At 35.8% G+C, this 13,766-nt stretch overlaps 1 protein-coding gene across 3 annotated transcripts in view; it reads right to left on the reverse strand.

The window, feature by feature from the left end:
• Positions 1–291: 291 nt before the first annotated feature.
• Positions 292–13,766, reverse strand: part of UBE2K (ubiquitin conjugating enzyme E2 K) — a 55,680-nt gene continuing 42,205 nt past the window's right edge. For all 3 annotated transcript variants that reach the window (XM_023753645.1, XM_014455619.2, XM_006088494.3), the window contains 3 exons: positions 7,316–7,415; positions 3,483–3,611; positions 292–3,158 (listed from right to left, as the gene is read on the reverse strand). In XM_023753645.1, the coding sequence (XP_023609413.1) occupies positions 3,084–3,158; positions 3,483–3,611; positions 7,316–7,405 (294 nt within the window). In that variant the 5' untranslated portion in view covers positions 7,406–7,415 and the 3' untranslated portion in view covers positions 292–3,083. The remainder of the gene's footprint in view (positions 3,159–3,482; positions 3,612–7,315; positions 7,416–13,766) is intronic.

The following is a 13,766-nucleotide window of genomic DNA, read 5'->3' on the forward strand; positions in this document are numbered from 1 at the left end:
CATTATCTTACTCCTATTGCAGAGTTTTAAAAGCTCAAATCAGGTGTAAACTTATAGCCAAGATCTACTTTCACATTGATAAACTTATTAAGCAGCCTAAACAGTAACACGATATGCTACATTCTGTAGTGCATAAGTAAGCAATATCCACCCAACTGCCAATTCTCTTGGATACTTAAAAAAATTATTTTGCATAGTTTTAAGCGTCAACAACAACCACAAATGTGAAAAACTCCCCCCCCATCAGTCTTACTTTCATTTCATAGATTATTCTCCTTAAAAGCAAAATACTCAAAATCCAAACATATTTATATAATTGAATGTGTTGTGTTTAAGTAAACCATAGTCACAATTCCAAACATTTGTGGGCGCCAACTCAGAGCATCTAATTTAGTACAAGTCCTTCAAATATTTATATACTACTTACTATATACTTATTTGGGTCACAAATAGCTATTCATTCTTTCAGTTATCTGTACTGAAATATTATACAATTATTTGTTGTTGTAAAAGTCAGGCACATACTCACGGAATAGATTTGATTATAATAAAAGCCTGCTGGAGTATCAGTGTCTTCTAGCAAATCTGCCTGCCGTAAACAAGACATCCCTAAATATATATTTTTAACCACTGTTTTTGAGGCCTTTAAAAAAACTGGAAAATCACAAAAAAATTGAGAATTATAAAAATAATTTTTTATCAGGGTACCTTTTACCTAGACCTGTACTTTTAGTGTCCTTTTTCTAAACATATATAAGACCAGAAAAAAAAGAAATTGCTTTAATTTCTTTGTTTAGGAAAATAAATCCACCTATAGAGAAATATGAAAAAAACAAAATAGGATGACAGTGTTCCAGAAAGGAGAATTATCACATTAAATGAAAATGAGGTAAATAGTTTTGAAATGAAAAATCCATTATGGAGAACCTCTCATACCAAATATTTTACTTTTCAATTTCCTGGGCACTGGGATGTTGAATTATAGTTAGATGAATAGATACCCTATGGGCTAATGTGCATAAAAATCAAAGGCAAGGTATAGCTGCCTCCCAGAGCTAAGTAATGCTTGACATTTAGTAACCTCTGAGCTCTCTCCTTTGTCTAACCACAGGACAATTAAATATACCCTGAAAATATAAGCAATTAGTAAACTGGGTAGATGTTTGATATTTAAAATAATCCAAATATATTACCAAGCTGCCCGCCACTTAAAAAAAAATTCTAACCAACAATGCAACAAAACTGTCCACATTTTCACATAATTCCAACCTTACTTCAAAATATAAAGAAAAGTACAAGGTATTAGTTATTTAAAATAAATAAAGAAAAATCTTGTTTCCTTTGGCATCTTTAGAAAGAAACTAAACTACAATTAAGGAGGTGATTGTATAAAGAAATTTATGCTTAAGCAAACATATAGGGAAAAAAACATAGCAACTTGTGTTTAGTATGCAATATCTACTACTAGAGTTTACTATTGATTAGGAAAGCCTTACAAGTTTTTGGAAGAACCTTCACATCTTTAACGTTACAATATATTTAACAATGGTTCTTTTATTGCTTCTAAGATTATTGAGAATTCAATGAAATTATGATGAATTTATGGTTTAAAATTATTTTCCAAACACTTAACAATTATAATTTAGGATAAATAACACTTGAAGAAAGCAAACCTTTTATAATAGGACTTTCAGTGTACAACCTTGCTTTAATTAATTCCAATTCCATTACATTTTTATTATTTGCACTGTCCTGAAAATTTAATAAGAACTGTGTTTCTATGCATAGAACTGCCTGCAAAAATCCATTTCAACCTTCATAAAATGGTCACAATAGTGTTTGAACTTGCAAAACTAAAAATTTTCAAACTTTAGAATTTAGAATGAAATGTAAGTTTAATACACAGAAAGTCTGACTATATGTACAAGAGAAGGTAAAGTTTTCAATTTTCGTATTATCAGAAACATCATAAAGAAAGCTAGATTTATAACACATTTCTATTCCTATGTGCATCTGAAGTATGTACAGTTAAACACCAACACAGCTTTCATGTGTAAATAGGGGGAAATGCAAGCAAGAGTGACTTTTAAAGTATCTGATAAAGCAATCTCTATAAAGCCAAAGTTAGGCTAAAAAACTGCAGTTGGTTTATTTCATCTTTTCGAGTTCTCAAAGAAAAACTTCATCAGCTTAAAAATAGATGTCAAATTCACTTGAAAAACTAAGTTGGGTTCTTTTATTAAATCTTGGGAATACTGCAACATCAAGTATTTACTGATTTTGCGAGAAACAAAATTGGCAGCTCCATCTTTACATTATTACTTAACATAGGAACGTTTTTAAGAGTAAAGAACTGTGACATAACATTCCATATGGACAACCTAAAAAATGAAGCAAGGGATACTGTCCCTCAGCACATTTCCCAGAGAATTTACTATTAGGATATTAGCTGTGTGTGGCAAGAGAGGAAAAATAAATATAGTGTCCCAGTCTGCTGACCAGGACAAAAAGGCTCTGAATAGGTCACCATCTTCATTCTAGATAAACCTCAAGTTTAAGAATTCTCAAATGCTTAAAATGGTGGTCTTTTCAGCTACCCATCTTAAGAAGTCAAGTACAAGCATGCAAGTAAATTCACAGGCACAGAGGATCCATGTTAAAAACAGTTAAGGTAGCTGTGATGCAACACCAACAATTTGAATGGTCCTGACACACTCAAAATATTACCTAATTATTCAACAAAACCCTGAAGCAAACTCTTGCTATTCTGGTACACTGCTAAATACTAAAGTAGCATGTTTTTTTCCATGGTTTCGCTTAGCTCAAAAAATTTTTACACTATTAAGTAAGAAAAAAAATTAAAGTATTTCCCCTTTTTAAATTTACACAGACGTTTAATTAGCTTTATTTACAGAGCAGGGATGTTTTGTTTTGTTTTTTCAGTCTCCAATGGTGCCTAGATAACATCATTAGGCAAGAATGCCAGTTTAAAAGAAATCTATGCAGAATCCTAAAAATAACAGATGTTGATGCTCCTCAAGAAGGGGCAAGCTTGACTATACCAGCAGCTCTCTCATTATGCCTCAGTTACTCAGAAGCAATTCTGTTGCAGTCTCTACATCCCATGATTTTGAAGACAAGGCCACTATTACCGCATTCTGTAGAAATAAAAAGGGGGACAAAAAAAAAAATCAAATCTCAAATATCTTAAATCACTCCCTGCCTTTTTATATTTAGAAGCCACACCCTATTTTTGTTTTTTTATCTTTATGTTGAGTTGCACTTGTGCATAAAAAGTTTCTAAAACAAATGATTGGAATGAGCAAAAGGAAAAGAAAAATCACTGATTTTTAATAACAAAAAGTTCATATATCAAAACTAAATTAAGAGTATTTTTGAACCAATTCTGTCAGCCAAGAATTTGCTGCAATCATTTAAAATCAATGAACATATCAAAAACAGCATGCCTTTATGTTACTTACCCTATCAAAGCCCATAGCACATAGGTTTTCTATTTTTTTGGTGTATTCTGGACTAGAAACTGGTGCTCCAGCATACACATGTGCCCAGAGTCGAGCTGTCTGTTTGAACATTTCAGGATTTTGCTTGTACTACATGAGAAAAAAAAAATTGAATTGACATGACGATAGAGTTATAACTAGCTAAGTTCTAACTGCCTAATAACCCGCTTTTTCTAAATAAAACTAATGTAGGTTTTAAATGTCATTGATTCACTCTCCACTGCAAACAAACTGTAACATTATTATAACATAAGCTAGAATTCATAAGTTGCATAGATGAAAGAAATACAAATAACATTTATCAACTCTGATCTCCAATTTGAAATATAAGTAGTAGAAAACTAATACTAAGTCAAGTGAGGTGTTAGAGATTGTTTCTAATTAGAGATGTTTCTAAATACTGTGTAGGGCAAGTATTATACAACTAAATAGAATTACTAGTTTCTAAAATAATGTGGACATTAATTAACCACAGCTCAGGCTAGACACAACTGGACTTTACTGTTTTGCTAGAGCTATATCAGTGTATAGCGATTTAAGAAAACCCTATATATCAACAATAAAGATTCAAAAAAAAGAAAAACATATATGCAAAGCCCTAATTTATACCACATGTTTTGAGATGATTATGAACTTACCATACAACACTTGTAAAGGATAAAACTTCCCATATGGATTGAAAAGAGGTAAATTTATTCTCAAATATTCCATTATTTAATAAAGCAAAGTATACACTTAAAATAACTGAGGAATTCACTTTCTTTCAGAAGTATTTTATACATCTTTAGTATTTTAACACCGAGATTTTGTTATATTTAAAATGATATAGTTTCTAATATTAATTCTTAACAAGAAAATAAGTCAAATTATTGGCTTGTTTAGGAGCTAGAAGAAATCTTTGAGTCCACCTCACCACTAAATAGGAAACCAAAGCTGGGACTCAGGCTATGCTTCTAAGTACCAAAAATGAATGGATAGCACATACATATATATAACATGTAAAACCATAATTCTAAGCACTTGGAGACAAACAGAATATTTTAACAAGAATATATATATATATATATATATATATATATATATATATATATATATATATATATATATAAAAAACAAGGAGTGAACAACTTTTCAAGAGAAAAGAGAAGCTTGCTAAGAGGAAAAGTTTCATCAGGTGGCCCTGGCCGGTGTGGCTCAGTTGGTTGGAGAGTCGTCCTTTACACCAAAAAAATAGGCGTGAGTTCTATTCCTGGTTGGGGTGCATACAGGAGGCAAGTGATCAATCTTTCTCTCCCTCTCTCTCTCTCTCTCTAATCCTCGGGTGAGGCCTAAAAATGTTTCCTTAGGCCTCTAGCCAGTTTGACTCAGTGTATAGAATGTCGGCCCGAGGACTGAAGGGTCCTGGGTTCAACTCTGTTCAAGGGCACTTACGTCAGTTATAGTCAGGCAGTTCTGGAGGCAACCAATCCAATGTGTCTCTCTCTCTCTCTCTCACAGCGATGTTTCTCTCTCTGTGTCTCTCACGCTCCCCTCTACCTTCTCTAAAAGTCAATGGAAAAATATCCTCGGGTGAGGATTAACAAACAAACAAACAAAAAAAATGTCCTAAGGTAGAGGAAACATGGCAGATTGGGTAAAATGACATGTAGAAATGAATGCATCTTGAAAAAGCTTGAGCTTGAGGAACAATAAGAATTTAGGGAATTAAACTGAGTATGTAGATAGCTCAAATCATGGAGGAACTTTGCAAACTCAAGAACTGAGACTTATGCCCTAGGCAGTTTGCCTCAGTGGACAGAATGCCGGTCTGTAAACTGAAGGGTCCCAGGTTCGATTCCAGTCAAGGGCACATGCCCGGGTTGCGGGCTCAATCCCCAGTAGGGGGCATGCAGGAGGCAGCCAATCAATGATTCTCTGTCATTGATGTTTCTATCTCTCTCTCCATCTTCCTTCCTCTCTGAAATCAATAAAAAAAAATCTTAAAAAAAAGAATTGAGACTTACCAAGTAGGTGATAGAGCTAATAGGTTTTTAGTAGTAAAGTAAAGTAAAATTTGCACTTTATAAGGCTAACTGGTATCAATGTAGAACATGGGGGAAGGAAGAGGCTGAGGAAGGGAAGTTCTATCACAGCAGTAGAAATGAGAAATTTTTAAAAATGTGTACTGCAGCAATCAGAGAAGTATGATGACAAAGAGATATTGGGAAGAGAATCAACAAGAGAAAAAAATACCTAGAGAAGAATTCCAAGACTGTGATTGGATATTTAACTAAATTGATGATGGTATCATAGAAAGATAGACGGGTTTGCAGGATTTAAGATTCTGCATTCAGTTTTGGGACTGCTGTGCTGAGGTTTTCATGGAACATTTAGATAGAGCTATCCAGTTCCAAATTGGCTCTTGGGCTCAGGAGAAAGGTCTAGCCCAGGGGTGGGCAAACTTTTTGACTCGAGGGCCACAATGGGTTCTTAAACTGGACCGGAGGGCCGGAACAAAAGCATGGATGGAGTGTTTGTGTGAACTAATATAAATTCAAAGTAAACATCATTACATAAAAGGGTACGGCCTTTTTTTTTTTAGTTTTATTCATTTCAAACGGGCCGGATCCGGCCCGCGGGCCGTAGTTTGCCCACGGCTGGTCTAGCCTGAACATTTTATTAATATACAGATGGTAAATCAGTGTGGATATGATCATCCAAGTGAGTGTATATAACAGAACCAATAAACTATATTTAAAAGGGAAGAGAAATAATTGTGGGAACTAAGAAGGAACGACTACAACTATGAAGATAAAAGAGAGAACTGTTATTTCAGAAATAAAGCAAAGAAAAAATTTCTAGGTAAAAAAATCAATCCTAATATTTAGATAGGGGTTGGCAAACTTTCTTAAAAGACCAGATAATAATTATTTCAGGCTTTCAAACCATACTGTCTTTGTCACAACTATTCAACTCTATCACTTGTAGCTGGAAAGTAATCAAATAGGTGTGGCTGTATTCCAATAAATTATTACTTACAAAAACAGTCTGACTATAGTTTGATATCCTCTTTCTTGAAGATCAAAACTAAAAAATAATTATTCCAATTGGCAATTATAAAGTCACTTCGGTAAACTTTACCATGCCACTTCAGTGCCACAGAAGCTGGTTAAAATCATCAAGAAGGGATCGTCATTTAATGGAGGAACAGATAAATGGATACACACATGATAAAGTATATGTAGGCAAATGTTAATCATAGAATATAGGTTAGGTAGGTATATGGATGTTCACTCTAATTCTTTTTAAAAAATATATATATTTTATTGATTTTTTTACAGAGAGTAAGGGAGAGGGATAGAGAGTTAGAAACATCGATGAGAGAGAAACATCGATCAGCTGCCTCCTGCACATCCCCTACTGGGGGTGTGCCCGCAACCAAGGTACATGCCCTTGACCGGAATCGAACCTGGGACCCTTCAGTCCGCAGGCCAATGCTCTATCCACTGAGCCAAACCAGTTGGGACAAATTCTTTTAACATTATTTGTTTGAAAATTTTTATAATATGTTAAAAAATCTACCATATACCCAATTAAGTTAATATATTAAAAATCAAGAAATTACCTTTTCAGATTAATAAAAGACATTAACTTTTCACTATTATATCTGACAAAATAACCTTATTGCAAGAAAGGAAACCATTTCCAAATTTAGGTTTGATAGAAGTATGTTCATATGCTAACAATGAAAACCACTAACGTAGAGACTAAAAGGTAAATATGTAAGCGTCTTTCAAAAGAAGCAGCTATCTTACCTGATTTGCTACTACTGCATCCTGTGGATCATCTGGTTCTGCAGCTGCCAACAGTGCTTGTAATGACAATAATACCGTGCGGAGAGTCATTGCTGCTGCCCTAAAATTAAAAATAGGAAAAGATCAAGTTAAGAATGCTCCACATGACAAAAGCAAAGTGGATGTTTTCTGAATAAAAGATAACTACTGGAGTGAAAAGTAACCCAGGCTTTATCTTAATTATATAATTAAGTCATAGAATTTATAATTACATATTTGTGTACCGTATTTTTTTCTTCTTTACAATGACCGAGTCTTCCTATTTCTTTCTTTTTGTTTTTAATACTCACCCGAGGATATTTTTCCATTGTTTTTTAGAGAGTGGAAGAGAAAGGGAAAGATAGATATATCGATGTGAGAGAAATACATGCCTTGCACACGCCCTGAATAGGGCCTGGCCAGGGAGGAGCCTGCAATTGAGGTAGGTGCCCTTGACCAAAATCGAACTCGGGACCCTTCGGTCCATAGGCTGATGCTCTATCCACTGAGCCAGGCTAGGGCTGACTGATGTTTCTTGCATTGAAGTTTCTCTCTCTCTATGAGTCATTCTATTTCTTAAGACAATTCAAACTGTCTTGAACTGGCTTTGTTTTTTTTTCTTATTACCGATATCTTCAGGTAAGCTGTATCCACTGACTCATTTCCTACCCACTTCTCTAGACATAAAGTAAAAATAAAGTGATATACTAATATGCAGAACTTAGTTTCAACGGCACTCTAAAAACAAGTAAGACATCATCAAGCACATATCTTTTACTTTCAAGAAAACCTCACCCAGTCAGTGTGGCTCAGTGGTTGAGCATCGACCTATGAACCAGGTGGCCACAGTTTGATTTTTGGTCAGGGCACATGCCCAGGTTTGTGGGACTGATCCCCAATAGGGGACATGCAGGAGGCAGATGATCAATGATTATCTCTCATCACTGATGTTTCTATCTCTCTCTCCCCCTCTTCCTTTCTCTATGAAATCAATAAAAAATAAATATTAAAAAAAAAAAATTAAAGCCCTGGCCTGTTTGAGTCAGTGGTTAAAACCATGGCCCTCAGATCCGGGATCTCCAGGTCAGGGCCAGGGCGCATGCAGGAGGCAATCAATCTCTCTCTATCCCTCCATGACTCCTTTCCTCTCTCTTTAAAAATCAATGGAAGCCCTGGCCCAGGGATGGGCAACCCCTGGCACGCGTGCCAAACATGGCACGCCAGTAACTTTTGCTGGCACGCGAAACCCTCTCTTATAATCTTCCATTTACAATTTTTTTCTTAATATCGACTTTTTTATTTTTCAGATAAATTCAGTGTAGGTGCATCTTAGATAAATAATTTTACGTAACAAGTTATCTTAAAGACCATAGAAATGGATTGACGAGAGAGGGGAAGAGCAATTTCTATGCCTCTGCCTTAACTCTCTCTGCCTTCCTAGATCCGACCAGTGTTTTGGTTTCATCTACATACGCTTGTGAATCTTTGTTCTCAGTGATGAATTTTGTTAAGTCTCGTTATAGGAGTAGCCTGATGGATGAAAGTAGTAGCTCGTGCATATCTCTGAAGGTCACGAAATATAAACCTGATATAAAATCTCTGTCATCAGTGATGCAGCAGCAAAAGTCCCACTGATAATATCAAACAGAGTCATAAAGTTTTCTGTCGGACTATCAGTGTACATGTATACATTAAAAAATAAATGTATTTTTCATCATCATATACTGTGTTTTTGTCGCTCAAATGAATTTTATTATTTCTTCAAGGTTTTCCACATACATACACCTTAAGAGATATCAAGTAGGCGTAACATGTTCTCAAAAAATTAGGGTTGGCACGCAGAAGAATTTTGAGTCAGAGATTTTGCTGGTTTTGGCACGCACTCACAAAAAGGTTGCCTACCCCTGCCCTAGCCAATTTGGCTGTGATTCTGGTCAAGGGTACGTAACTTGGGGTTGCAGTCTTGATCCCTGGCCCTCGTTGGGACAAGTGTGGGAGGCAACCAATCAATGCTGTCTCTCTAACATGTTTCTCTCTGTCTCTCCCCCTCCCTTCCACTCTCTCTAAAAGTCAATGAAAAAAAAAAAATCCTTGGGTGAGGATTAACAACAACAACAACAAAAAGTAAATAGAAAAATTACAAAATAGTTATTTTTTAAAAAAATCAATGGAAACATATACTCGGGTGAGGGTTAAAAAAAAAGTCTGAAAAGATTCCTTAGCATTCTGAAATAGAGCAAGTTTTTGCTTAAAATATATCACTTAATTCAGTGGTTACTAACCTTTCAGACCTCACGGACCACCAGTGGTCCACGAATCACCAGTTGGTGACCGTTGACTTAATTCATTTGCTTCTAAATGTATTTATAAAGCAAATATGTATCTAGAAAATGGTATCTACCTAATGAACAAGGATTCATAGCATTTCTGTTAAAAATACAGAAATGTTTGTAAATGTAAGCATAACAGTGAAATACTTAAGATTCTGAAGATATTAAACAATATGCCCATTTTCACCACACTAATTATATCATTCTAAAATACTTCTTTTCAGTTAGGGGTCCTCATTTCAACCAGACAAAGAGAAAATTACTAAGTGACTGTTTTCTCAATTTCCCCAGGATAATATATAAATAATACCATCCTAGATGTTTAGAAGACTAATTTATTACCAAGAATGGATGATGTCTTAAGGCAGTGAGCATAACAAAGTATGCTTTACCAACTAGTAGCATCGGTAGCACTTGGGAACTTGTAAGAAATGAAAATTCTCAGCCTTATCCTAGACCTACTGAATTAGAAACTCTAGGGTGGTTTAACAGGTACTCCAAGTGATTCTGAAGTACAATAATCTTTCAGAAATACTGCTTTAGTGCATTACAGATTAAGCTCACTGAGAAAGGCTATTCTAAACCGATAAAATAAATATCACATCTGCATGTCTATATTTTATATATTAGAGAAAAATTTACACAAGTTGTTCTTTAAAATGTTATCAGAGTAAGTCTTTATTAATCTAATTTATCCTTTTAGAGAAGCTACAGGAATAAGAAAAAATTGGTTATGCTAAAAACTGGCTGAAATGCTAAACTAGTATTAAAAGGAGAATAGGATTTAAAAACCATTATATAATCTTATCTAATAGAAATTACTATTTCTGAAATAGAGCTAGGGAAATAGAAAGTGCTTCTCTAGACTAAGCTTTAAAATTTCCTAAAGTTTACACAAGTTCTTTTCAATAAACAGTTCTAACATCTTTATACGGACAATATTCTTCTAAGACAGATGTCAAAGCATAAACAATACAAATTTAGTCCTTAAATGTTCATTGTTGTCCTGTCATTATCACCATAACAAGGTTGGAATCTTTCTTAATTAGAAATTCACTACTATAATTTCATTTTATGCTTCGGTAATTTTAAAGAGAATGTTTACAGACACATGCACATCAAAAACTACCTAGATAACCCGCTGTTGTGGTGGCTAAGTGGTTGAGCATCAACCCAGGAACCAAGAGGTCATAGATTCGATTCCCAGTCAGTGCACATGCTTGAGTTGCAGGTTTGATCCCCAGCAGAGGGCATGTAGGAGGCAGCCAATCCATGTTTCTCTTTCATTGATGTTTCTATCTCTCTCTCCCTCTTTCTCTCTCTGAAATCAATAAAAAATATATTTTAAAAAAGAGATAATGAGTATTTGTTGTAAAGCCACCTATATAGCCATAGTCGATTTGGCTCAGTGGGTAGAGTGTCAGCCTACTGACCAAAGGGTCCCGGTTTTGATTCCGGTCAAGGGGAACATACCTTGGTTGTAGGCTCCTCCCCTGCCTGCCCTGTCAGGGTGCTTGCAGGAGGCAACCAATCAATGTATTTCTCTCATATCAATATCTCTCTCTGTCTTCCCCTCTCTCTTCCACTCTCTCCAAAAATCAATGAAAAAAATATCCTCAGGTGAGGATTAAAAAAAAAAAAAAAGCTACCTAAATATACCAGCTTGAAGCAGACTTAAACCACCCAAAAAAGGACAAAAATACAAAATATCACAGAAATAGATATACAAAGTTAAGCTAGTTACTCTAATATCCCAATGGACTTGTTTAAGTGTCCTAACTTAAAAACACATGACATCACTTTAATAAAAATCCTAATTTATATAATTTTAAATTAATACAATTGTTTCTTAGAGAAGAAAATCTGAATATTGAAGAAAAATATTCACTCAGAGGAATTATTTCATTTTAAAGTTAAACTCACAATTATTTTAACTCACAATAAAAAGGTAAAACCATCCTATCCTATCTACACTAATAAAAGAGAAACATGCAAATTGACTGTCCCTCCGCTATGCCCACCAGCCAATCAGAGCGATATGCAAATTAACCCAACAAAGATGGCGGTTAATTTACATATACAGGCACGGAGCGTAGAAGGAAGCCAAGCACTGCAGAAGGGAGCAAAGCGGCAGAGAAGGGAACGGAGCTGAGGCGGCGGAGACGGGAGGGAGCCAAGGCAGCAGAGAAGGGAGGGTACGAGGCAGCGGAGAAGGGAGGGAGCCGAGGCGGCGGAGACAGGAGGGAACGAGGCAGCCTTCTCTGCTTCACTCTGGCCTCAGGAAGCCCTATTCTTGCAGGAATCTTCCTGCAACAGGCCTCTAGTCCTATATAATATGCTAAGTGTCCAGTCGTCCGTTCAACCAATCAAAGCATAATATGCTAATAATATGCTAAGGCCACTCAACCGCTCACTATGACGTGCACTGACTACCAGGGGGCAGATGCTCCAACCGGTAGGTTAGCTTGCTGCTGGGGTCCGGCAGATTGGGACTGAGCAAGATGGGCCGGACACACCCTGGAGCCCTCCCATGGTCCCTCCCTGGCCCCAATCGTGCACCCGTGGGGTCCCTTGACCTGGCCTGCGCCCTCTCGCAATCCAGGAACCCTTGGGGGATGTCAGAGAGCTGGTTTCGGCCCGATTCCACAGGCCAGGCCGAGGGACCTCACTGGTGCACCAATCTGTGCACCAGGCCTCTAGTGTAAAATAAAAACCATCAAGTCTCAGCAAAATCTTAGCATCTCCACAAGGTAGCTTTATACATTTATATCCCAACAAGGCAATAGACATTTAAAAACTTGACAAGCTCTCAAAAGAATAAAAGTGGCCTTGCCTTACACCATATATAAAACTTAACTCAAAGTGGATCAAAGCCCTAAATGTAAGAGCTAAAATGATCAAGTTCTTAGAAAACATAGGGGGAAAAGCTTCGTAACACTGGAATTGGCAATAATTTTTTGGACATCATCAAAAGCACAAGAAACAAAAGAAAAAACAGAATAATTTATATACAACTCCATCAAAGTTTTAAAAACTGTGTAGAGAGGGGGGAGGGACATTTTGTGCAAAAGTTACAATCAACAGAGTGAAAGGCAACTCATAGAATGGCAGAAAATATTTGCAAATCATATATCTGATAAAGGGTTAATATCTGGAATATATAAAGAATGCCTACAACTCAACAACAACAAAAAAACTATTTAAAAAATGAGAAAGGACTTAAACATTTCTCCCATGAAGGTATACAAATAGCTGCTAAGCACATGAAAAGATGCTTAACGGCCAGGGCCAGGTTGCGCAATTGGTTAGTGTGTGTCCCAATACAAAAAGTTTGCGGGTTGGATGTCTTGTCAAGCACTTACAAGAGTCAACCAATGAATGCATAAATAAGTAAAACAAATCAATGTTTCTCTTTCTCTCTCTCAAAATCAATTTAAAAAAATGATGCTTAACATTACTTAAATCAAACAATATCACCTCCAACCCATTAGGATGACTACTACTACAAAAAAATAAATAAATAAATAAAAATCCAAAATAACAGTTGTTGGTGAGGATGTGGAGTAATTGGAATCCTTTTGCACTATTGGTGGGATTGCAACAGAAACAGCATGGCAATTCCTCAAAAAAAAAAAAACAACAACAACAACAACAAATAAACAAAACATACCATAGAATATTATTTAGCCTTAAAAAGAAAGAAAAATCTGACACATGCTACAATGTGATTGAATCCTAAGAACACTGTGTTAAGTGAAACCAGGAATAAGAAGACAAACACTATATGATTCATAGAGACAGAAAGTAGAATGGTGGCTGTCATGGGCTGGAGAAAGGGGGAATGGGAAGCTAAATGGGTGAATGAGTTTCAATTTTGCAAGATGAAAAGGGTTCTGGGAGGGGAGGAATAGGGTGAAGGGATAAAGAAGCGGAGCATAGACAAATTCTAGGGCAGCGAAAACACTCTGTATATCATAATGATGGATACATATCGTTATACATTTGTTCAAACCTGTAGAATGTACAAAACCAAGCATGAACTGTAATATAAACTATGGACTTTGTGTAATTGGGATGTGTCAATGTAGGTTCATCAACTGTAA

This window comes from Myotis lucifugus, unplaced genomic scaffold (genome assembly GCF_000147115.1).
Source record: "Myotis lucifugus unplaced genomic scaffold, Myoluc2.0 scaffold_48, whole genome shotgun sequence".
NCBI lineage: Eukaryota > Metazoa > Chordata > Mammalia > Chiroptera > Vespertilionidae > Myotis > Myotis lucifugus.